Below are 24,273 nucleotides of genomic sequence, written 5' to 3'. Positions count from 1 at the left end.
TATAAATAAAAAATAATATATAAAAATTAAATTTAATATTAAAAATTATTACTTATAATCGAGTTTAATTGATGAGTACCCTAAGACTATTAACTGAAACCGTGATGGACAAGTGCCCTAATCTTAAAAAAAAAATTGTACATACTTAAAAATTCGTAAGTCTGATTAATCGAATTTTAACTTAATCAAGCAAGGAGTCAATTTTTTTATTCGATTAAAATACTCGTTCCATCCTAGCCGTTTGATCACAATACCCGATATTGAAATGCAGAGCCCATAATAAAGCCGCCCTTTGACATTTCTCATTCCAAAGAAGCCAAAATATGTGAAGCATAAACCAACATCCAAAACGGCAAACCACTCTCTTTAAAACGAGAGCGTCTTTTAAACGCACAGTAAAGGAAAATGCTAAAACTCGCTGTCCGACTCGGTGCAATCTCGTCTCCACCTGGCTCTACCATGCTCGCTTCCTCATTTTCTTCTTCACCTTCTGCTTCGATTCTCGGTTTCAGAAACAAAAACCCTAGCTCTCTTTTCTTTTCTTCTTCTACGCACTTCAGCAATGGAACTGTCGGCAACCGAGTCGTTTTCTCTTCTCACTTCCCTCGCTCCGTTTCACTTCGGTGTTTCGCTTCTTTCCCTGGATTCGATCGAGTTCAAGTTCAGAATCCGATCGTCGAAATGGACGGTAAATACAGCGCCAAATGAGAACGTTTTGGAATTATATTTTCTGCTTGTTTTATTTTTATTTTTCTACGTATTTTTAGTATTGTTGAATTGCTTAATTATTGTTTCCTTATTTGCTTTTCTGATAATTAGGTGATGAAATGACGAGGATTATTTGGAGTATGATAAAAGACAAGGTATGGTTATCCATTTCGTGATTTTTTTTGGAAACTTGTTTTCTCACATTTCAAGAATTCTTAATAATTTGGCCAATAAAAAGAATTGTTAATAATGTTAATACTTGTTTGTTTAATTGCAGCTTATATTTCCTTATTTGAATTTGGACGTAAAATACTTTGATTTAGGGATATTAAATCGCGATGCAACTGATGACAAAGTTACCACTGAAAGTGCTGAAGCAGCTCTAAAGTAAGTAGTTCTGACATGAATAATGCTCTGTTGTTGTTGTTATTATTATTATTATCTTTTAGAAACTCCTTGGTTTTATAGATATTATGCGGGATATTAGTTAGTGGATGAAAAAAGAATAGGTTTATAGAATTGCATTATTAATATACAATGAGGCCACTCAAATAGACATTAACTCATTTGTAGATATATAAATAAATTTTATTTTCCTGACAATCATTGGATGATATGAGTCTTAAACTCCTTGTGTTCTACCATATTTTAGTTGAAATACATTATGGTGTCAAGTGAAAGTAATAGAGAATATAGTAAAATATCCAGTAGCGCCATGAAATGTGGTTGTTGCTTTTTTAAGGAGGGATGGATGGCTTAAATGATTGGAGGATCTGAGGAGGTAAAGAGGCTTGGTTGGAAAGATTTGGGCAGTGGGTATTACATTATGTAGTAATATATGTAATACAAATGATGATGATTTTGTAGTTTCCTGGAGTTATTGAATTGAGGCTGGATGATAAAGAGCTTCACCTATGTTGAGGTGGTTTGAGAAAGTTGTGCAGAGGGTTCTTTGTTTTAGTATCTGAATAGAATGTGTTGAATTTATTCAGCATTGTCTATATGTATTAAAACTTAGCTGAAAAACTTTTGCTATGATTGAGGAAAGCAGAGGCTTGAAGTTTCGGAGAATTTTAGGGTTTCTTTATTTCCATCTTAAAGCCTACAGTCTCAAAGAATGACCATATTTCTTTCAGGTACAATGTTGCCGTCAAATGTGCCACAATAACTCCTGGTTAGTCATTCTGGTGCTTTTTAAGCTTTATTGGTCTTGTAGATTGATGTATTTCCTGATTATATACAGAAAGTAGGTAGATGCTTTTGCTTCTATTTTTTTCCCTTAGAAAACTTTTCAGCTTATATAAACTAAAGTCTGCTTATGTTGATTCCATTTATGCAGATGAGGCAAGAGTCAAGGAATTTGGATTAAAATCTATGTGGAGAAGTCCTAATGGCACTATTAGGAACATCTTAAATGGTTTGTCTTTCATAATCTCCTGTTTACTTCTCATTTCAGGGATCAGTTTTGAATGCTCAGCATGAATAGACTGATTTGATTTTTCCTTTTAGTTGTTTAAATGGTATCCTAAAGTTTGAAAGGTCTGTCTTTCATAATCTGTCGTTGATGGATATGTGCTGAAACAAGATTTCAAATCATCCATATATATCATGAGTTTTTAGAACAGATAAATTATGATTCTTTGCAATAGCGCTTCAACTTTTAACAAGCTGTCTTCTCTTTTGTGTTTGAAGTGCTTTCTGATTTAAGGGTTGCTCTTTTTGTAGGTACTGTCTTTCGTGAACCTATCCTATGCAGGAATATACCAAGAATTGTTCCTGGTAATGATTTCTTCATACTGTAGTGATGTTACTAAAGTGTTGTTGCAAGCTGCTATGAACTTTTTCTCCCTGTTATAGGTTGGAAGAAACCCATATGTATTGGCAGGCATGCTTTTGGTGATCAGTATCGTGCCACTGATACAGTGGTTACCGGACCAGGAAAGCTTAAAATGGTTTTTGGTGAGCTGATTAACCATTCTTGGCCATGGCGCCAATGTAGCTAAGCTGGAAAAATCTTATTCTAATTTTTTGCTGCATATTGTCTTTTTTCTTTCTTAGTCCCAGAAGATGGAGACAAGCCAGTGGAGCTTGAAGTGTATAATTTTAAGGGCCCTGGCGTAGCACTTGCTATGTATAATGTTGATGAGGTTTGTAAATTTTTGTTTATTTGTTTTCCTATATGTATATATCTACATGTTATATGTAGATATGCAGCACGTATTTAGAAATATCAACATGTATAAGTTTGAGTACACACACACCACTTTCTAGACATGATGTGCAGCTTGTTTTTCCGATTAACTAATTTGACAAATCGTTGTGTTGTTTGTAGTCAATTCGTGCTTTTGCTGAGTCCTCTATGTCATTGGCTTATTCAAAGAAGTGGCCTCTCTACTTGAGCACAAAAAACACTATTCTGAAGAAGTATGATGGCAGGTAATGTTTTCTTTTCTAGTTGCTTTTTCCCCCAAATGTTTTTATATCTTGGACTGTTTCTTGATTCGAGGTTATTCTAATTTTTGATTTGTGGAAGAAGTGCATAATGCTCATCGTAGGAAGTCTATTACAGGTTTAAGGACATATTCCAGGAGGTGTATGAACAAAACTGGAAGGACAAGTTTGAAGAACATTCTATATGGTTGGTTTATGCCTATAGTGAAGTATGCTTTAGATTTCTGTTTAGATACTTAAATATGATTCATTCTATGTCCAGGTATGAACATCGGCTTATTGATGATATGGTGGCATATGCCGTGAAAAGTGAGGGCGGATATGTTTGGGCATGCAAAAATTACGATGGAGATGTCCAGAGTGATCTACTTGCTCAAGGTGCTGTTTTAAGCTTATTCTGAAATTTACCTGCCTATGCATAGTTTTTTTCTGATCCCCCCTCCCCCCATACACAGAAGAAGAAAAAAACCAAAAGGGATACTAATGATTTATTGTATGTGTTTAATGTCCATTAAATGATTCATTCTTCTTTGCCATATGCAGGATTTGGCTCTTTGGGCCTGATGACTTCTGTCTTGGTTTGTATCAAATTACTTTATTTCTCATCTTTTTATATTGGCATCTTTGATTTGGCAATTGAATGTTGTGGATTTTTATAATCACAAATTCTGCAGTTGTCATCTGATGGGAAGACTCTAGAAGCTGAGGCAGCTCATGGGACTGTAACACGACATTTCAGGCTTCATCAAAAGGGACAAGAAACCAGTACAAACAGTATTGCTTCCATATTTGCATGGACACGAGGCCTGGAGCACAGGTATTTAATTATTCTGCTGCATCCAAGTAAAGTGGTTCAGCATCTTTTTGGAATATAATTTTTGATCAGTACTTATTCTAAATGATCTCCTTCACATGTTTCGTTCTGCTTACTTTACATAAGAATTTGCAACAGAAACAAAAAAACTGCTTTTATGCTTCATGTTTAATATGGATGATGAGCCTTTCATTGATGTACTGGAATTTATTGGTCAAAGTAGTCTCACTGTTGGAATAAACTTTTCTGGTTTTTACCTTTACAAATTTAGATTTGATTTTTTTTCCCCATTTTTAACACTGATGGCAGCACTTATTTCAAGTTCTGTGCAATATCTGTTGCAGGGCCAAACTAGATGAAAATGAAAGGTTGCTGGCCTTTGTTCATAAGTTGGAGGCTGCTTGTATTGAGACAGTGGAGGCAGGAAAAATGACCAAGGATCTTGCCATTTTAATCCATGGACCCAAGTATGTACCATTTTCACTTGATGTATGATTTTTTATAACGTCGATGTTTCCTGTTGTGAACTTTACTCCCTCAATCTGATCTTTCATTTGGTGGTTCTTTCTTACCTCCACTACAGCTAGCTTTGTTTATACCTTCTTTAAAAAGTTTATGTCTATGTGCATGTTACCTAAAAATTAAGTTATGACTTTATAATTCAGGGTCTCAAGGGAGTTATACTTGAGCACAGAAGAATTTATTGATGCTGTTGCCATAAATCTCAAGTCGAAGCTTTGGGAACCAGCCCTGTGTAAGTCGACACTTACATGAAGTTGTCATTCAAGTAATTTCCAAGGGTTAAAGAATTTTTTTGAAGAGGCCATGTACCTTGTTAGGACTCACTCGGCTTTTCTTTTGATCAAGAATGCCAAGTAGATAGCATAGCTCTATTTAAAAACACAATAATATGATGAGGCCATTCTTAGATAACATGAGTAAGGAGACTGCTTAATGAGGTACAAAGAACATTCTGAATGTTTAAGCCATTATTTAAATGCGAGGACTTTGGAACCACTGGATGTACATTCTTATGAAGCTGGTATACATGACACCTATTTGACATGGGAATATGGGATGGTGAATAAATTGTAGTTTAAGCTGCATGATACGTCGTAGTTTTTATATCTGTTGTCATATGCCTGGAATTTTCAACTCCTACTGTCCATCTCAAGTTGTTGATATTTTCTCATAGCGAGAGCATATGATTATTTGTGTCCATTCCATGGTCCTAATAAAATTTGCATTCCTCTATCCCATTGCAACCCTTAAAACGCCTACATGGCCACCCCACGCACCTAAGCAATGATGCCACAAATGCGAAACATCGATAAATAACTATTCTACTATATAAAAGATATTTCCACCTATTACATTAATAAAAGTATATTACATCTAATATAATATTTTTTTTTTGTATTGAAAAATTAGTTAACATTCCACTTGCAGAAATGTAAGTTAAGTCTTCCCTTCATATCATCGTCCGTTAGTGGTGGTTCCCTGACTCTACTGGCCTACCACGGTGTATACGACACGAAATATGTTTGGAATCTAGATCAACGTCCCACATCATTTTCATCACGCCGGACATCTGCTTTCCAACGTAATCCACACTCTGTTTCAGTGTTTCTCATTTTTCCCTCTATAAATACCACGACGCTGCTTTCTTACCGCGGAGGAAAGCTTGGAAGATAATTTTAGGGCTGTGTGAATTTGGGAGAAAGAAATGGCTTTGCCGAAGGCTAAGGAGATCGTTTCTGCCAATCCCGTCGTCGTTTTCAGGTATACATGTTGACGTACGTGTTCTTGTACGTACACTATCATCCTTCATGTACAAATTTGTAATTTTATACGTATTTTTTTTTGTTGTTGATGCAGCAAGACGTACTGTCCGTACTGTGTGGACGTGAAGAAATTGCTTCAACAACTTGGGGCCTCTTTCAAGGCCATTGAACTCAACAATGAAAGTTAGTTTCCTTTTTCCTTTTCTCCTTTTTTCTTTTCCTTTCTAAGATTCTGGAATATATTTGTGATTTGGGGCTTGCTATTTATATATAATTGATCAAATTTTCTTTAGTATTGATTTGATCGGATTCTGTCTGGTATCTTGAAATTGATCTCTTAACAAAAATTAAACATTGCTTTCAAGGCTGTGTTTGGGATTAGATTATTTGGAAAAGTTCTGGCTTCTTTAAGAAACAATTATAAAATAATCAATTAAAATATAGGTAAATTAGTAAAAGATCTTATATAGTAAATACGTCACAAACCAAAGAAGTATTTCGAGACTTTTTTTGTTGTTGTTAGCATTTGAGGATGTAAAGCTTAATCTTAAACTTTTTGATTGACTTTTTTAAAACAATTAGATCTAATTTGGTTAACCAAACATTACTTTTTTATTTAAAATTGATTAAATTGATATTGGGGATTAAGTTAATTGAACCTGGCGAGTTTGAGTGGCAGTTTGAGACCCTTTCCGTAGTATAGGGGAATCTGTAGCAGCGTTATCAAATTCCATGGCTCTGTCCTGTTTATGAAGCCGTATGGCTGATGTTTTGAGTTGGGCTTTGGAAGATGCTATAATTCAGTGAGCCATGGTTGGTTTTCTTGTGCGGTTCAATGTTTTTTGCATTAGATTTGGAAGACGCAAATATATGGTTTTTAATATAAGATAAGGGGATGTTAGTTCATGACCTTTTGGATAAAGGCTGTTAAAACTGCCAGCAAAAGTAATTGAACGTCTTTTGGTGACATTGTGAAGGTGTGAGTACGTTATCTTTAATCTGATATTTGAATGTCTTAGTTCAATCCATTAGAAACACCTGAGCACATCGGAACAGTTTGCTTCCCATGGGATGGGAGCTGTAGATGCTCTCTTGGTAAACTTCTCCTATTGACATGAGTTGTGGATCAGATTTGTGACTGTCTTGTTGAACATTAACTACTTTCTTTTCAAAGAAAGTAGAACTCGGGAAAGGGGTCAATGACTTATGGCTTTCATCTTTGTATTTTTAAGGTGATGGAAGTGAAATTCAAGCTGCTCTGGCAGAGTGGACTGGCCAGCGGACCGTGCCAAATGTTTTCATTGGTGGGAAGCACATTGGTGGCTGTGACAGTATGGCCTTTAAACTCTTGAACAATATTCTTAACACCATTTCTGCTCCTTTACTAATTACTTGGTTCTTGTATGTTGCAGCTACAACAGCTATGCATGAGGAAGGGAAGCTGATTCCTCTGCTAACTGAAGCTGGAGCTGTTGCTAAATCTTCCGGTTAGAATAGAGTTCTGCTGCCTGTTGTTGAGTCCAATACTCTAATAAATACCGAGTTTGGTTTATTTTGATTCTGTATTGTCAGCTGAATCCTTGGTTTAGCATAAGGATATTGGACTTTGACTTCTAAACTTCTGTATTTTCATTTAAGTTTTTACTAAAGCTATAGAAATTTGGAGTTTCATGTATGGTTTAAACTTGGCTGAAGTTTGTTTAGACTTTAGCATGTAAGTTTAGCAACGCTTCACGACTCAACCCTTACATGCCCTACAAGTACTCCATTTTAGCCCAAATTTAAAACCTAACATTGTACTTCGATCATTATCACCTTTCAATCCAAGCTTTGAACCCATAATCAACATGAAATTCAAATATATTTTCTTTATTTTTTTCTGTAATAATAAGATTCATTGTAATAATATTCACTGAGTGAAGGAGGATGATAGCTTTCTTCATATTTACGTTCTCTTTGGTATGACTAAGGCGATGGCAGGAGCCTCAAAGAGTCTTCCTCCGTCTTCTTCCAACCAATACAAGGCAGTAATGTGAGTATAATACATCTGCTTACAATTGGTTGAATCTGTAAAACAATTTCGGCAAAGCCCCAAAATTTCCCTATCCAACCTTTTGACAAAATACAAAACCGACATTCTTTATCTTAAACACCGGTAGGACTGCGGGAACCATTTTGATAACAGGTAATGCTTGGTGTTTACAATCAATACAAACATTCCATAGCATGGTAGGTGCATGAATGCCAGAAGACAGTACCTGCAAATGCATACACAAAACAGAAATGGATGAGAAAAGCAAAGACTAAGATTTCATGTACGTTTGAACCATTCACAATTCACTTGGATATGGAACTTTTGGTAAGAGATGTACCATAATGGAGCATAAGGTGATGATAAATCAAGAAATGGATATGGCCACCTATAACAGAGAGAATCATCACTAGTTCTTGAATAAAAATGTTATGTCAATTATTTATCTGGATTCTGGAATGACAAAGCGTAAAACCAATGTTACCAAATTGAGACACAAGCATGAATGATCCATTGGAAAATGACGAAAGCACCCGTCCATATGATAAAGTAAGAAATCCGAAACCAAGGGAATTGCTGAAAGGTAGTTGATAGATACAATTCAAGGCGATTATGATGAAAATGGAGAAGCCATATCCATAAAACAAGATGGAAAAACAACGTATATTTACCAAGCAATTCAGGGCTGTATCGCCAAGAAGTAGGATGACATTGAGTGTATGCATGTTCACAGTCATCTGACATATGGAAATGTGGATTGTTCAGTTTTAATAGACCATAAGCAGTAAGATAACACAAGAAGGCATAAGAAGAGGAAATATATCTAAGACAAGTTCAAGTAGAAACATCAGCCAACAGTTTTGTCAGAAAGTATCAAGAGATAAACAGAATGAATGGATCTTCAACTGGAGATGGGAAGATATAGAGAAATGGCCATGAATTGGTCCTCAACACTGCTTCTGACATGAAGCAAGTTTGGCTGTGATTCTAAGAACTTGAACTACATGATTGTCATGGTTGCTTTTGACATGAGTTGGTTGTGATTGATTTCCTAGTACATGTTCACAGACAGCAGGAGCTCAAAAGCAGTAAACCAGATAAGCAAAGGGATAGAGAACTTACAAAATTGAAATTATAATCTCTGATAGTAAGGGAAGGAAAAATAATGGACCAATAAATGAAGTCAGTAAGCATAACTGCTCCAGCATTCATCTGCATATGACAAATAAACTTGAGGTTTAACATCAAAGTTTATAGGAATAAGGCTGAAAGGACTCCTAGAACATTCTTAAAATCTTTTAGTAGCATTGAATGCAATGCTATAAACATGTTTTTAGATTGAAAATACTAGTATCTACACTAGAAGGTTTTGAACCATCAGATTGTTGATTTGTGTTAAATGGAAAAAGATCCCCTATGAAGTGTGAACAATGAGGTAATGTTATAAACATGGAGCAGATCCACAAGAGCAAACTGATTCTTAAATAACCACCAATTTGAATGCTACAAACTCAACCTGCCTATATCAGCATGCCGCTTCTCTATAACAGAGAAATCGCTTCCCTTTGAATAGAATTTACCTGGAATATGACTTGAAAGAGATAGCTAATAAAGCCTGCAGCTTGTGAAACATTGCATTTTTCCTGGGGAATTAAGGCTTTTCTCTGTACATTTGTGTCTTTTCTGTTATTTAAAGGCATGTAGTATCCCTGCTCTGCATCTATCCTAAAATGCTGTACGTTACTATAACCACAGCCGCTTATCTTTTGATGCTGGTAGCACCCGTGAAGGGAGAGTAATGTTCCAAACTGCAAAATTAAGTGGAAATCATAATCCAAACAGTCATCAGGATTCTGGTGTAGAAAAGTTCAAGTTTCAAATACATATTATGCAAAAACAGTAGCATATGCTTCCATCAAAACTGGAAGCTTTTGCAGAAGCAGAAACATCTCAACAAAGGATTGGAAGAAAAAAAATCAGAAGACATACCCCAAAATAAATGGTAACCAAAGTAAAAGTCCACCTGTCCAGAACCGAAAGACATCATACCTTAGAGTTAGAATGTTTCAGAAAACACCTTTTGGAATCACTAGGAAGCTTGAACTATAAGGCAAAACACTTATGATTTTGGAAGAACAGATGATCCTCGATGGGCATTACATTTGCTTAAAGCTCATAATCAATTTTTAAAAAAAAAAACTACAGCAGAACACATAAATGCAATCTACTTAAAATATCATGACGCAGTATAAAGGTAGAAGCAGTTTAATAAGCATTAGTAACCAAGACCAAGACAAGTTCTGAGAAGATAGATTGCATACTGTGTATAATAGAAAAAAATGCCACCTCCGTTTGTAACAACTCTGGATATAATTGTTGCCAAGGCAAGACAGAATGCAACAAATCGATAAACCAACAGCCAAGAAGGATGGATTTCTGAAAGACAAGGCCTCCATACATCATCATCGTATAACTCATCACAACCTATACCTTCCTGGTTTTCCCTTCCCTCACATTTCACTTGTTTCAAACCTTCATATTTCCATATTATAAACAATGCTATAATAATTGGAGTCAAAACAATAACTGAACATAGCAAGACCCTCCAATTCAACCAGTAACTCAAGGTTGTTGAATCTGCAGTAACCAACAGCTTCATCCTGCAAAAAGCAAATCACCATTATAAATTGTAACAGCCCTTTTCTTTTCATCTTTTTTTTGTTCAAAAGCCATTATTTTTTTTTCTATTTTCATAACTATGAATCAAATGTTTCATTCATATTTGATATTTTTTCAATTTCCTAATAAACCAAAAAATTTAGAAAGGAAACTAATTCATATTTTTGCTAAATAACTTTACATGCAGATTCTTGAAATACATAAAATTCATCAATTACATCATAAACAGAAAAGGGCATCTAAAATTAATAAGCATTTAATCAATGAAAATCAAACTAATGCAAAAAATTCAAACTTTTGGATAATATTAATAGCAACAACTTTATACAAATAGAACCCATTATCAAGAATTAATTGAAATTAATAAATAAAAAAATTTGATTACAAATTCCAACAAGTGAAGAGAAAAATTCAAAATTTTCAATTTTCATTGCTATTGCCTCTGCTTCCATAAACCAAATGGAAAAAATCAAAAACTCAAAAAAAAAAAGAAAAAAAAAGGAATGCTTACAGAATACACAATGAAACAGAATTGTTCCTCTATTTTGTATAAATTTTGAGAATTGTAATTAATAGAAAAAGAAAGTTGGCGAAGAAATGAGAAACAGAGGAGTTTTCGGTTACCTTGGATATCAGGAAATAGATAATTCAATTTATTTCTTTTATTTCCTGTTGGGAGCCGCGCGAAATGACTTTGCAACCATGCAATGAGGTGGCGCCATTTGGCTTAATTGGTCATTTTAGGGCCCACATTTGGGTTTATTTAGCTTTGTTTTAAAGTATTTTCTTTATGGAATATTATTTTATTTGATGGAAGACTCATGGTTGAATTTTTTTTTGCTAATTAGCGTTGGATTTTTTATCAATAAATTAGTATTTATAGTGTGTGAACGCTTTTTTTAACAATAATAATTATTATAAATATAAGTATTTTTAAAGTATCAAGTTTGAGATGTAAATAATTACAAATTTTGTAATGCTAATTTCTAATTTGTTTAATACTATTAGAATTAAGAGTATATTTTTAATGAAAATAATTTAATACAATTAGAATTTTTATTCATAATTGGATGAATTTTATTAATATTTAATAATAAAAATATAAAAAATAAAAAGCATATTTATTTTTTTGTTGAGCCCATTTATAAAATGGGCTAACTATAAAGGCCCATGCCCACCAGCCATCCCGAAAACTTGACAGGAAAGCCCATTTTGATCAGCAGCAGGCTTTGGTTGGGATGGAAGTGTTGAGGGGTGGATTGCTTTTGTTTTCTGTATTGGCTAATGAGACAGTTTGATCATTTTGATTTGTGCTTTCTGTTTTCTTGCCCCTTTTTTATTATGTTGCTGATGAAGACTTGCTTTGCTTAATCTCAATATTGCCACAAGTGAATTTCTGCAATTCCTACATTTCCAATCATGCTTTTTGATGTAAAGGATGGTGCAGCCTGGTTGGATTTATCAGATGGATCATGAAAAGGTAACAGACAATTTCTCTATTGATGTTGTTCCCATGCTAATGCTTCTTGTATAGTCAAAAATGGTCCATGCTTATTCCTCAGTTCCTGCTTTACATTCCCAGTTGAGGGTCCAACCATATTCAATCATACCAACCCTCTGAAGGAGGGTCCCAATACATCAAAGCAGTATAATCCTGACTGCTGAGGCCAATGCATTTGACTTGGAATCCAATTTGCTGGATCTATGAGATAATGTGTTCATGCCAGAATTTCCAACTTCATGGGACCATCAGGTGTGGTTGCCAAAAGATGCCAGAGGTGAAAGCATATTGGGATTTATCAAGCAGTAGTTTCAGTACTTGCTTTGCTAGTAGCCTAGTACTCAAGAACAGTATTTCATAAAATTAAAAGGATCTGCTCTTGGTCTTTGGCACTAAACCTTTGCGAATATTGCTTAATTTGATCCGGTTCTGCTTAACGAAACGGGTTTATGAGACAACAATACAATTGCTTTATGCTAATTTTTAAGAACTAAGCATTGCCTTTTATCATCCATTCATTCATGTATGCAACTCTTTACACAGTAGTCATAATAATAAGCCTTGAAGTACAACATAAATATCACCTGCTACATTATCCTAATCTGCCTGATTTTACCAGTAGGTGTATACTTGAAATAACAAGGACCCAGCAGATTGTACTCATTATTCTGCACTCTGCAGGCTGCAGCAGAGGTCTCTCCAGTTCCTGATCACTGGATTAAATTTCTAACTATGTCTTTAACTAGAAGTTCATTCACAGCGCTTTTGATGATCATATTGCTCTGAGTCAACGCCAATGCTTTCTTCTTCTGAAAGTAGCCTTGCTTTGAGTGGAACTATCTGCATAGGACATAAAAAATACATTCTTCTATAAGAAGGGTATGTCTTGAAGAATCCATTAGTTTTGAGCTTTGCAACAAGATTTTGATTTTTCACAAACTTATTAGCATGCAAAGTTTTGTTGGCCTTACTGTTGAACTGCCTAGGAGAAATAGCCTGGAAGTATGCTTGAAAGAAGCCCTTGTTCTCTTTAAGCAACTCTTTCCAAACTGCAGAAGCATCAGTTTAAGCATATGTCAAACACACATAACATACCGCACAAGCGACCAGGGGAAAGATAAGAGTAAGAGAACTTTGCCTGTTAGGGTAATGATTGGTTCAATCTTGGCATGCTTTGCAAGTGCCTTGACACAGTCATCTCTGCTCATCTGAAAGAGCAGGCACCTCTCTATCATATGTTGAACCTACAAACAAAATCACCCCAAAGCTTCAAAAAACCAGAATTTTTTGATGCTATGCAAAGAATTGACATACCATCTTAAGTTGCACAACAATGTGCAAACAAAGCAGAAGATTCTTTGTATCCCCGAGAGTTTGGGAGATAGTTACATAAGTATCTGGGTGTTTACCATTCTAATGTAGTCATGTGGCTGGCAATGCAAACAAGGGAGTTGATCCTTATGGTACATTGGGAAAGAGAGAGAGAGACAGAGAGAGAGAGAGAGTGGAAAAGCTAAAAGTGCAGTAGGCTGAGATATTTGTGTTTAGATAGTTAGATTGGTTTTATAAGAAAAAGCATAATAAGAACAAATGAAGAGGGAAAGAGAAACTGAGAAAGGGCTGTTATCCACAAGTATCTAAGTGAAGGGCCGAAAGAGCATGAGAAATCTCGAGGTTATTCTCACCTCATCCTCAAGCGATAAGACTCGATGCTTGTTTCATTACAGAAACAGGTTATTTGAGATGGAAAACGTTTGATGTGGACCTCTACCAACAGTCATAACTCTTTTGATACCTACTGCTTCTCTTAGTAACCCATTTAAACACGATTAATATGATGAAAATTTTATATATGATTTATATTCACATTTGATAGAGATTGGGCCTTAATGTGGACATGGCGATGGAGTATCTATCCTAGTCCTGCCAATGAATAAAAACCCAAGAAACTACACCATGTTGGCAAGCAGATTGGGCTTGATGCGTAGATAATGATGGAGCCTCTGTCATAGTCCATCAGACAAATAAAAGCCCATGAAAAACCACACCGAAGCCCTACTTGGCTAAAAGAAGTTGAAAAAACCCCGGGTTTTAGCTGCTCCATGCTCTCTCCTCCTGCTCCTTCAGCTTCACTGGAAAACCTGAATCCTTTACAACTTTTCTATCAGAAGAATCTCGCTGTCTAAGTCAAAATATCTTTTGGGTTAGTCTTTTTGTTTTCAACTTTATTGCTTAAATATTCATGGGATTATTGATTCTTTTTTTCCCCTATATCTGCTTTGAATGTATATCCATTTTCATGAATTTGGGTCTTTCTGGTATTTTATGGGATAGTTTATTCTTAATAAATTTTGGGTATGTGCTAAATATTTTTGTGTTGAAACTTTTGAACGTAAGGAGAAATTTATAATAGTTGAAATGCTTTGGCTTTTGGGGAGTAAAGTTTGGTACTTTAGTTACATGTTAGACCATTTTGTTTATCTAAGTAATTCATAAAATATCGAAGCTTTTTTAATGAATGAAATATATTTTCAGTCTTGACAGGTAATTGCTTTTTTATGGGCTCAGCATATAAAATTTAATATATTAAGGATGTTGCTTACGGATCCTTCAAAGAAGATTTCTTTTAATCGGTGCATTAGAGATGGAGACTTAGTTATTGTCTATGAGAGGCATGATAGTATGAAGGCTGTTAAAGTGTGTGAGAATTCGGTTCTTCAAAATCGTTTCGGTGTGTTTGAACATTCAGATTGGATTGGGAAGCCGTTTGGGTCCAAAGTGTTTAGCAACAAGAATGGATTCGTTTACCTATTGGCTCCAACTCCAGAGTTATGGACTTTAGTTTTAAGTCACAGGACTCAGATTCTCTATATTGCGGATATTAGCCTTGTGATTTTGTACTTGGAAATAGTTCCTGGTTGTTTGGTTCTTGAATCAGGGACTGGAAGTGGATCTTTAACAACCTCACTTGCAAGGGCTGTGGCTCCTACAGGACATGTTTATACATTTGATTTCCATGAACAGAGGGCTGCCTCAGCCAGGTAAGAAGTTTGTTTCTTACTTGTGAGAGTGCATTTTTATATTCTTTCATTGTTCCTGATGAAAATTTCAGTTTCAAAGCTTGAGTTATGAAATATGATTTAGTAACTAATTAGGTTGAGTTTGAGTTCTAGTTTGATTTCTGAAGTCTATTTGGGTTGATTTAATTTTAGACTCTCCATTTTGTTGCTGCAATATTTCATAGTCTCAATAAATCACCTCAGTTAATGGATCTCAACTGATTTGTTTTGACTAGAAAAATTAAGAAACAATGAACCTTTCCTAAAACTCATTTATAATTTGAACAATTGGCAGAGCAGTGGACTGTATATTATTTTTTTTCTTTTATTCTTTTATGCATTGGTTAGAGATAGAACACATGATTCATTCCTTAATCTGTTATGATTTTTCTCTCCTTTAATAGAGAGGATTTTGAGAAGACAGGCATAAGCACATTAGTCACTGTGGGAATCAGAGATATTCAGGGTGAGGGATTTCCAGATGAATTTTCTGGGTTGGCAGATTCTGTATTTCTAGACCTACCACAACCTTGGCTGGCCATTCCTTCAGCTGGAAAAATGTTGAAGCAAGATGGAATTTTGTGCTCCTTCTCACCATGCATTGAACAAGTGCAACGCTCATGTGAAAATCTTAGATCAAACTTTACAGGTAGCCTATTTTGAAATTAGTTCTCTCTTGCTCTAGCAGTATCTTTTTTGTAAGGTTATGTACATTTTTTAGAAGTGTTCTCTCTTACTTTATCTAAAGTATAAATTGCTTGTAACACACAGACATAAGGACCTTTGAAATACTGCTTCGCTCATGTGATGTTCGTGAATGGAGAATGGAGGGCTCCAAGGTTGATGAAGGTACTTCCATTGCATGTCCTCCACGCAAGAGGAGGCAGCCTTCAGGTGAAGGAAGTGTGAGGGACCATCAAAGTTCTCCTGCAGTCATGGCTCGGCCATCTGCTGAGGCTAGAGGGCATACTGGATATTTGACATTCTCAAGACTTAAATGCATCTTGTGAAAAACATTTACTCATACCATCTCTATTCAAGAGTATAGTGAGAGTTTGTATCCTTGTATTATGATTAGTTCTGAGCTCACACGATGACAAAATTGTTTATTCCTTATCATTGTCACTAGTCAGCAAAGGCTATCGATATGTTCCATGTTGCTTTCAACTATAAGGTGTACTTGAACATTTGCAATTAAGATTGGCATTTGGCATGCACGTGACACAGATGGGACAATGATACTTCTTTCAACGCTTGGGTGTACTCGATAATATCTTTGATCTGGATTTTTGGAAAGAATAATAATTAGCTCTTGCCGATCCTATCATATAATTATGTTCTATTTGCAATATTTATGTTTTCACAGCAAAATGTAGTGTTCCAGGAATGCTCATTGCCAGTCATTCTTCATATCAACCATAGAATCTTCCAATTAGATTACTAGATTGGTAGAAGATATCTTGGAAATGGATTACAGGGGATTATCAAGTTGGCGAACTATGCGGTCCAAGATTTAGATTTCTCTTTCGAATGGGAGCCCTGATTGCCACATCTTTGTCTGAGCGGCTTTAATGCACAAACCGGAGAATTCATGCTATCCATGCATATCCAGGTCCAGCTAATCTCCACCAAATGCCTTGGGATAATTGATTTCTTTGGTTGTAGTCTATAAGTTGACATTTGTCCATAATACGAATCCGACAGGGTGGAAACTTAAAACTATTGACTTCATGTATTAGTATGGATATTGGAGAACGAAGCAGTAAAATGCACCTCTACTTCAATTTGTGGTGAGGGTTCTGAAATTATGATGCTCCAACTACCAGCTCCAAAACAAAAACTATTCATCACTGTCGCTTGGTCTTTTGACCTTACTGTCCAATTTTTGTATCACCTTGAACACCGATTGCTAGTGACTTTACACTTGCATTTCCAGAATGTGAACCGCAAGGCTGATTGCGCTAACTGCCAAGTGCAAAAGTAAATGCCTTGAACGTTCATGCCCCACATTTTTGTATTCATGCAGGCTTAAAACCCAACCTCTGTGAACCTGCCGTCCTCTTGTAAACATTCAAAATGCAGAGCGCTGCACTTGCTCTGTATCCTTCAACTCCATTCTTCAAACCTCTAAATAAAAACACCAACCCCAGATATAGTCCGGTATCGGACCTGTCTTCTCTAAAGCCATTAGATCTCAGTTCCATACATGGACTTTCATGTCAAAAAGCTTGTTATCTTTCTTCGTGGTCAAGCTTCAATGCTCGAATCCCTGAGTCATTCCTCGTTTCAAATGGAAGATATGACGATAGTTTTAAGGTCAGAGAAGCATTGGTTCCTGAAAACATAGGTGAGACAAAGGATTCTAGTGGTTTGTCTAGGACCTTGCAACTTGGAGCCATGTTTGCAATTTGGTATCTTCTGAACATCTACTTCAACATTTCCAACAAGCAGGTTCTATGTCCTTTTGTTTTAATCTCTATTTGTTATTTTCTTTCCGTTGTCCAAACAATTTCTTGGCTTCTTGCTAAGTATTATCTTCCAAGCTATAATGGCTGACGAGTGTAATAAACTAGGAAAAAAATGAGTTCAGACCCATACAACGTGGTCTTGCATAAGGACATCTTTTCATCTCTGGAAGCAAACGATCCCATAACCCATAGAAAGCACCGAGTAAATCTTGAATTCCATTGATAAGTTATCTCAGATGGCTTTGATTAGTATTCAATGTACCAGTCACATTTGGGAAATTATAAGGCAGATGTATTTGAAATATAATTCAAGGGCAAGGTTAATAAGTAATACGATTGCTTAAAAGAGCTACAATTCAAAAGACATTCTTTTTCCCCTGAAGGTTCTGAAGGTCTATACATTTCCAGCAACAGTTACAGCCTTCCAATTAGGCTGTGGGACTCTGATGATACTTATAATGTGGGCATCTAATCTCTACCATAGACCAAAGCTTTCTCGTTCACAGGTACTTTTGTGATTTTTCATATCTGATTCTATTCTGCAATAAGTATTCTTACAAAGCTGTTTTCAGCTTGCAGCAATCATTCCATTGGCTGTGATTCACACTCTTGGTAACCTTTTGACCAACGTTAGTCTTGGGCAAGTTAATGTCTCATTCACTCACACTATTAAAGCAATGGAGCCCTTCTTCACTGTCTTATTCTCAGTTCTGTTTCTTGGAGAGGTAAGAGTTTCTGCACTTAGGATTTCTAACAGATTAACTTTGCTTCTTTTACCTGTACCCCAAATGCTAAGAGTGAAGAAAAGGCGTCTCCTTCTTGATATAAATGCAACTTGAAATTAGTTGAAACAAAGAAGATTTTCTTCTGAATTCTTCAGCATTCAGTTCTGTTCCCCCTCTAGCATCAGCTTTCATAGAAGTTTGGAGATTGACTTGTCAAGCAAGCTTATTTGCCAAAATTATATGGGCATCAAAAGTTATTCTATAAAAATCTATAATGCAATCTAGGCTTAGGGGTCCCAAAAGAAGCCAAAAGCTGCTAAGAAACAATCACTTATTAATTTTTATGCTTAAAAGGATTTAATATAAGCTGACTTGTCTGCTATTGTTTTGTACTTCAACGGTCTTTTTCTAGCTATGGGCTAATTCTTTTGGTGATAATATTTAGAAGACATTGCTTGTTGATGGGATGGGAAAATAGCCAGCTCTACCAGAAATTTCTCTGATTAATGTGCTTTTCAGCAAGACCAAGCAAATTTATAGTCACAGATTCACAAATCATCTCATATTTGAGAATTAAATTGTTATCTTTCAGTCCTTTGAGTCAGTTTTTTACAATTTCATGTTCACAGTGGCCTACTCTGTGGATATTATCCTCCCTCATACCAGTTGTAGGTGGGGTGGCTTTAGCCTCATTCACTGAGGTATCTTTTAATTGGTAAGAAACATTGATCAACTTAATCGAAAAGATGAAATATGGATGTTGCTGCATCTTTAACTTTTGGTTGGTATTGTCTCTTAAACTTGACAAAAGTCTTGCCATTCTGGAACAGGATTGGTTTCTGCAGTGCAATGGCTTCCAATGTGACTAACCAATCGCGTAATGTGCTTAGTAAGAAGTTCATGGTTAGAAAAGAGGTAAAAAAAACACGTAACTCAAGGTTCAAATGTACAATGCTTTTACATTTTAATTTCAACTGAATCAACATTGTTTAATGACACAAGTATGATAATTCTGCTCTTGATATTGCCAAGCGGTGTTTAATATATGGCATTGTTCAATTGGGATCTGATCCTCACTTGTTTAAACAGGACACCTTGGACAATATCAATCTCTTCTCTGTGATAACCATAATTTCTTTTATCCTTTTGGTTCCCACGGCCATTTTACTGGAAGGTTTCAAGTTCACTCCATCCTATCTACAATCTGCTGTAAGTAGCATATCTAGAAAGCATAACGTTGATGTTGGCTCAAAGCAATCAGAGTTTGTTATTTAATAAACATCCAACATGATGCTGTTTTCTTTTCCCTTGAGCTAAGGCAAACCAAGGTTTGAATGTTAAAGAGCTCTGCATAAGATCTCTTCTGACCGGATTCTGTTTCCACAGTTATCAGCAGGTGAGCCTGTTAGTATTTATAGCCTTATTTCTGGTCCTCTGATCAATGTCAAAATGCTACGTTTTCTGTTTGGCAGGTCTCCTATATGATACTGCAGATGGTATCACCAGTTACCCACTCTGTAGGAAATTGTGTGAAGAGAGTTGTGGTCATCGTCTCTTCAGTTATCTTCTTCCAAACGCCTGTTTCACCCATTAACTCCCTTGGTAAAAATTGTTCATACCCATTGTTAAAACATGGCAAATTGACAGTTGTAGTTTGATCGGCTTTTACATTTTATATAACTGTGACTGGTTTGGAACTGCAGGCACTGCCGTGGCTCTAACTGGAGTCTTCTTGTATTCAAAAGCAAAGCGAATGAAGCCAAAGCCGAAGGCTGCCTGAGTTGTATTTAAAAAAGGTGGCCAATATCTAATCATACAACAGAGAATCTTAACTCCAATCAGCTGATGTAAAGTTTCTTCTTTTATTGACAAATGATCATAAAATGTGCTACCTTTTGCACCCTTTTTTCTTTAAAACCAAATGTAAACAAGTTACCCCTGAAAAGCCTTTTAGGTTGCAGCAATGGCTATTCAATCATATTGGATTTGATCAATTGGCCACCTTTTAATCTCTTTCTGATCTTAAAATCCTTCCAAGGCAGGTCATTTTCATGTGCACTTTGGCTATGGGAAACCAAATCATTTTCATGCATTTTATAAGGATAATAATGTAATTATGTCATTCAAACCTTAATTTTGAACTTTTAGTTTGTTACACTTAATGTTATCATTATTTTATTTTGTTATAATTGCTTTTATAATTATAGATTATAAAAAATAATAAAATTATATTTAATTATAAATATTTTTATTTAATCGTATGTTGTGTTGTATATTCACACGTTTAATAAACTTATTAAACGTGTCCTGTCGTGTTATATGATTATTAAATGTATACATATACGTGTTTCAAATCTAAGACATGAATATTATTCGTGTTGTGTTTGTATTTAATCTTAACGTATTTCGTATTTTATCGTATCTGATGCATTTAAGGCACATAAACATGTATTAACCAATAGTAAAAGGAAGGAGAAGAAAAAGGATTTGGGACAAGGAAGCAGGACAGAAATCACAAACCTGTGAACAGAGACAACATTAATCTCAAAGGATTGAAATACTTAGATCAAGGATTGATTTGTCAAAGAAGCCATATCCTCTTTTAGCTCTCACAAATTAATTACCATGTGTCTTTCTTTTTTTTTTTTGTTATATTACCGATTAATACATGTGAAATGGGTCCAAACATGAGGACAGAGGATCTGACTTCTTTCAACAGGCAAGACGGATTTAATTAACTGCCGCAATTTCAACAACTCGAACATCAACTGTGCTAAAATCTTCACTCGCTCGTAACTCGTTCTTGTGATGCAGGGTAGCCTCAGAAGCGCCGGGTCGCAGTCCCGAATGATGCTCCGGCTGTTCTGTCCACCTTAATGCTATAACGTGACTGACAGAGAACATGACCAAATAGCTCGGTTCTGTCTTCCTTCTTATAAAGCGTCACCTTGTCACCAACACTCAGACCTTTAGCCACGATAAAATCTGGCCAACCCCTAGAAAATACTGGTTTGGGGTGGCCTGTCTTGCGGATGGAGCAAACAAATTTCCACACTTGCCTATTCACATCATCGTCATCATCATCATCCCAAACCACCAACTCCATCTCGTAGCCTCCGTCGAAAGGTGGGAACAAGGAAAGTCTCCTTGTTGGAAGAGCCAATCGTTTTGATATATCAGTTCTTGTCAGGCGCTTTGAAAACATCTTCCTCTTCTTCTTCACTTGGATTCCTTCTGATTCAGAGAATCCACTCAGCGCCATGGGAAAACTCAGTTCTTTCTTTTTTGTTCCTGTATAATGGAATCTATATACATGCAAAGAAGCGAAAATCGAACTTTCGTTATAAAGGAAATGTAGTATGACGGTTGGTGTTCGGTGGTGGTCGTAAGATTTTCCAATTCCTTCGCGCGATGTCGATCGACAGAAGATGAAAATCGAAAGATATTGACTGGACAAAGTAGCTTTTTGCCCGTAACGCTGACCATTTACTTAAGGTCGTTCAACATTATTTTATAAGCCAAATTAAGGCATTCGATCTAACCTATTTGAATATAATTTTAATCTGCGCACAAGTGCATGAAGTTTTAATGCCGTTTGAGTCTATTAATGATCTTTTAATTAACCGAAAATGCCCTCATATAAAGAAGAAAAAGGACTACAATATCTGCATTTTTTCAAATGTGCATTTTTTAAAAAAGAAACGAATTTATTACGCTCACAACGATGCCGTTTCTAAAGACTCCGACATAAGCAAATCTAGTTGCACACAACAAAACAAAACCGTCATTGTATAACCTACTGCCCATTTTCAGTAAAATCACAACCATCCAAGACAATCTCTGCCTTCACACGTAGTCAAGAGCAACTTGAAAAGCATCCACAAGGCTTGACGTGTATATTGATAAGAACAACAACAAAAGGCAATATATAATAAAAGCAAGTTTTGATGCCATTTTCGGTGAATTGATTATTAGTTAATTACTGCCCTTTGCTTCTTTTAATATCAATGGAATTTGAGTGATCAATTTTAAAATTTAAATTGAGCAACTAATAATTATATTAGGTACTTAAACTTTCTATTTTGTATTAAGATAGAATTAATATTGATTCTCTTGCTTTCATTTCCTTTTCTAATATCAAAGTCTTGGCCGTATTGACCATCAAAACAAGCTTAGAAGGAAGCTGTAAATAGATTAAATAACAATTGATCCCACCATCACCCAACTCTCACCCCATGCATGCATTACTCCGAATACAAACATTACATAACACCATGCATTAAACCACCAATCTTCTCCATACAACATTCATTTACTTGGGCAACATCACATATATATATATATATATATATGTGTAAGACAGAATTGTTACCCTTCGCACAGCCATGCCTAACATGTGTTCATTGCACCAAAACTGCTAATATCAAATCACACAAAAGTCAAAATCACATTGAACAAAAAGTTAGTATCAAATCATTTTTTTTATAGTTATTATTATAGTAAGATATTTGACTCTGGAAAATGTTGGGATGATACTTACAAAAATCCGGAGCACACAAAACAGACAATAAGGGCTTGCAATTTCCTCGAATTCTTCATCATTTCTTCCTACAGGTGTGGTGATGAGATTGGTTCGACTGTCAAACAAATCGTGGGGGGAAGAATTATTTGAATCTAATGTTTGTCTGTGCACAAGTGCGTGAAGTTTTCATGCAACTCAGCTCAATTCAAGTATTCAACGATCTTTCTTAATTAATTGCACCAAAAGTCAAGTATATGAGTTAAATATATATGCTTCCAATTGACACTAGAGTCTAGAGGGGACTGTATTAAACATTTCCATGAAATAGAGGGACCACTGGCAGATTTAAACCAAATGGATACAAGATTTATGTAGTACTCCACATAACTTCATAGTGTATAGTGGGAGTAGTTCTTTTGCAGTAATATTATGCAAGCAAAACTAGGCCCTTTCTTGCCTAGAACTATAGATGCAGGAGATGCACCCTGACTCGACATGGATTTTATTTTTGCTTTTTCATCTCAATTCTCTATCTCTACTTTATCAGCCACCAGCTTCACCAACATATATATTAGAGATTGACAGGTTCGACATCATCAACCCCCAGCAACTGCGGTCATTTCCTGGCTAGATTGTGATCAACACAAGCTCTAGACAGGGAGGGCTTGATAGCTCTCTCAACCTCAATGCTATAGCATGAACGAGGAAAAACAGTACCAAATACCTTAATCCCATCGTCAGTTCCCTGCTGATAAAACGTGACTTTATCACCAACAGTGAGACCTTTAGCAAGAACAAAGTGTCGCCATCCCTTTTGTAGAACTGGTTTTGCATAGCCAGTTTTCCGGAGTGAGCAAACAAATGTCCAGCTGCAGCCATTATCATCCCTAACCGGCAACTCTATGGCATTGCCTCCACAGAAATGAGGTAAGAAGGCTAGACTCTTTGTTGGGATAGCCAATCTTTTGCATATATCAGTGTGAGTTAGGGACTTTGACAAGACTCTTTTCTTCATTGCTTGAGACATATAATGCTCATGAATCCTATTTTCTTTGACTTTGAAGCAGGGCTCTGTCTATCCAATCTATTTATCAGAATGAATTACCGACCAAGCTACGCCAAGGACAAATCGGGATCTTTGTCTTTTCTGACCAAGCTAAGCAGAGCTCTTTGCCTTTTTTGGACAAGCCAAAAGATTAACGATCTTATTTATGTGTTTTTTACCCAAACTTCAAAGTCTTGACAAAACGGCAATCCAAAAACGTGAGAATTGATGTTGCAATTCGACACACACACAAGGGAAAGAACCCAACACTAAAACAGGCCATCCAATATTGAGAACGATACTGACCCCAGATTTAGCTAGCCCATCCAGCAGTGTTCTAACGATTTTTTAATGAAGGGTGCTGATTGCTAAAGTATAGAGAATCAGAAAATCTGCCTTGCAGGATGATTCTTAGTCGTGGAAGAACCGCACTAACGACATTGTGCTTTGGGTTCTTCCAACGTAAAGACCCAGCATTTTAATGA

The 24,273-nt window shown here is 35.9% G+C and overlaps 6 protein-coding genes across 7 annotated transcripts; 4 read left to right on the top strand and 2 right to left on the bottom strand.

The window, feature by feature from the left end:
• The first annotated feature begins 342 nt into the window (after positions 1–342).
• Positions 343–5,038, top strand: LOC110427703 (Isocitrate/isopropylmalate dehydrogenase family protein). Its single transcript, XM_021443259.2, has 15 exons — positions 343–688; positions 820–863; positions 986–1,095; positions 1,845–1,882; positions 2,048–2,125; positions 2,434–2,487; positions 2,566–2,667; positions 2,767–2,855; positions 3,041–3,144; positions 3,278–3,346; positions 3,422–3,537; positions 3,703–3,737; positions 3,834–3,976; positions 4,318–4,440; positions 4,639–5,038. Exons 1-15 carry the CDS (start codon positions 406–408, stop codon positions 4,745–4,747), a joined length of 1,497 nt encoding a protein of 498 aa, XP_021298934.1. The 5' UTR covers positions 343–405; the 3' UTR covers positions 4,748–5,038.
• Positions 5,039–5,462: 424 nt separating this feature from the next.
• On the top strand, positions 5,463–7,432 carry LOC110427705 (glutaredoxin-like). The gene is made up of 4 exons (XM_021443261.2): positions 5,463–5,755; positions 5,852–5,940; positions 6,990–7,088; positions 7,170–7,432. Exons 1-4 carry the CDS (start codon positions 5,700–5,702, stop codon positions 7,247–7,249), a joined length of 324 nt encoding a protein of 107 aa, XP_021298936.1. The 5' UTR covers positions 5,463–5,699; the 3' UTR covers positions 7,250–7,432.
• Positions 7,433–7,565: 133 nt separating this feature from the next.
• On the bottom strand, positions 7,566–11,095 carry LOC110427704 (uncharacterized). Its single transcript, XM_021443260.2, has 9 exons — positions 10,980–11,095; positions 10,111–10,449; positions 9,779–9,812; positions 9,370–9,597; positions 8,912–9,001; positions 8,461–8,526; positions 8,274–8,365; positions 8,130–8,177; positions 7,566–8,015 (listed from the first exon to the last, which is right to left on the bottom strand). Exons 2-9 carry the CDS (start codon positions 10,446–10,448, stop codon positions 7,898–7,900), a joined length of 1,014 nt encoding a protein of 337 aa, XP_021298935.1. The 5' UTR covers position 10,449; positions 10,980–11,095; the 3' UTR covers positions 7,566–7,897.
• A 1,289-nt stretch (positions 11,096–12,384) lies between these two features.
• On the bottom strand, positions 12,385–13,529 carry LOC149526316 (uncharacterized). Its single transcript, XM_089785547.1, has 4 exons — positions 13,379–13,529; positions 13,108–13,213; positions 12,941–13,018; positions 12,385–12,809 (listed from the first exon to the last, which is right to left on the bottom strand). The coding sequence occupies exons 1-4, from the start codon at positions 13,436–13,438 to the stop codon at positions 12,757–12,759; spliced, it is 297 nt and encodes a 98-aa protein (XP_089641673.1). The 5' UTR covers positions 13,439–13,529; the 3' UTR covers positions 12,385–12,756.
• A 390-nt stretch (positions 13,530–13,919) lies between these two features.
• On the top strand, positions 13,920–16,336 carry LOC110427875 (S-adenosyl-L-methionine-dependent methyltransferases superfamily protein). Its single transcript, XM_021443508.2, has 4 exons — positions 13,920–14,172; positions 14,505–15,010; positions 15,433–15,677; positions 15,800–16,336. The coding sequence occupies exons 2-4, from the start codon at positions 14,562–14,564 to the stop codon at positions 16,036–16,038; spliced, it is 933 nt and encodes a 310-aa protein (XP_021299183.1). The 5' UTR covers positions 13,920–14,172; positions 14,505–14,561; the 3' UTR covers positions 16,039–16,336.
• Positions 16,337–16,472: 136 nt separating this feature from the next.
• LOC110427874 (phosphoenolpyruvate/phosphate translocator 2, chloroplastic-like) lies at positions 16,473–20,305 on the top strand. 2 transcript variants are annotated; one of them, XM_021443506.2, is made up of 9 exons: positions 16,473–17,479; positions 17,880–18,002; positions 18,069–18,221; positions 18,851–18,936; positions 19,052–19,136; positions 19,311–19,430; positions 19,540–19,617; positions 19,694–19,823; positions 19,925–20,305. In XM_021443506.2, exons 1-9 carry the CDS (start codon positions 17,105–17,107, stop codon positions 19,999–20,001), a joined length of 1,227 nt encoding a protein of 408 aa, XP_021299181.1. In that variant the 5' UTR covers positions 16,473–17,104; the 3' UTR covers positions 20,002–20,305. The 2 variants fall into 2 exon arrangements, with proteins under 2 accessions (XP_021299181.1, XP_021299182.1); XM_021443507.2 differs by having other exon boundaries at positions 17,337–17,698.
• Positions 20,306–24,273: the final 3,968 nt, after the last annotated feature.

The sequence above is a fragment of the Theobroma umbraticum genome, unplaced genomic scaffold, assembly GCF_002168275.2.
Source record: "Theobroma umbraticum cultivar Fairchild unplaced genomic scaffold, ASM216827v3 scaffold_239.0, whole genome shotgun sequence".
Lineage (NCBI taxonomy): Eukaryota > Viridiplantae > Streptophyta > Magnoliopsida > Malvales > Malvaceae > Theobroma > Theobroma umbraticum.
Note: the sequence above shows the minus strand (reverse complement) of the source record. Positions and strands in the feature narration are given on the sequence as shown.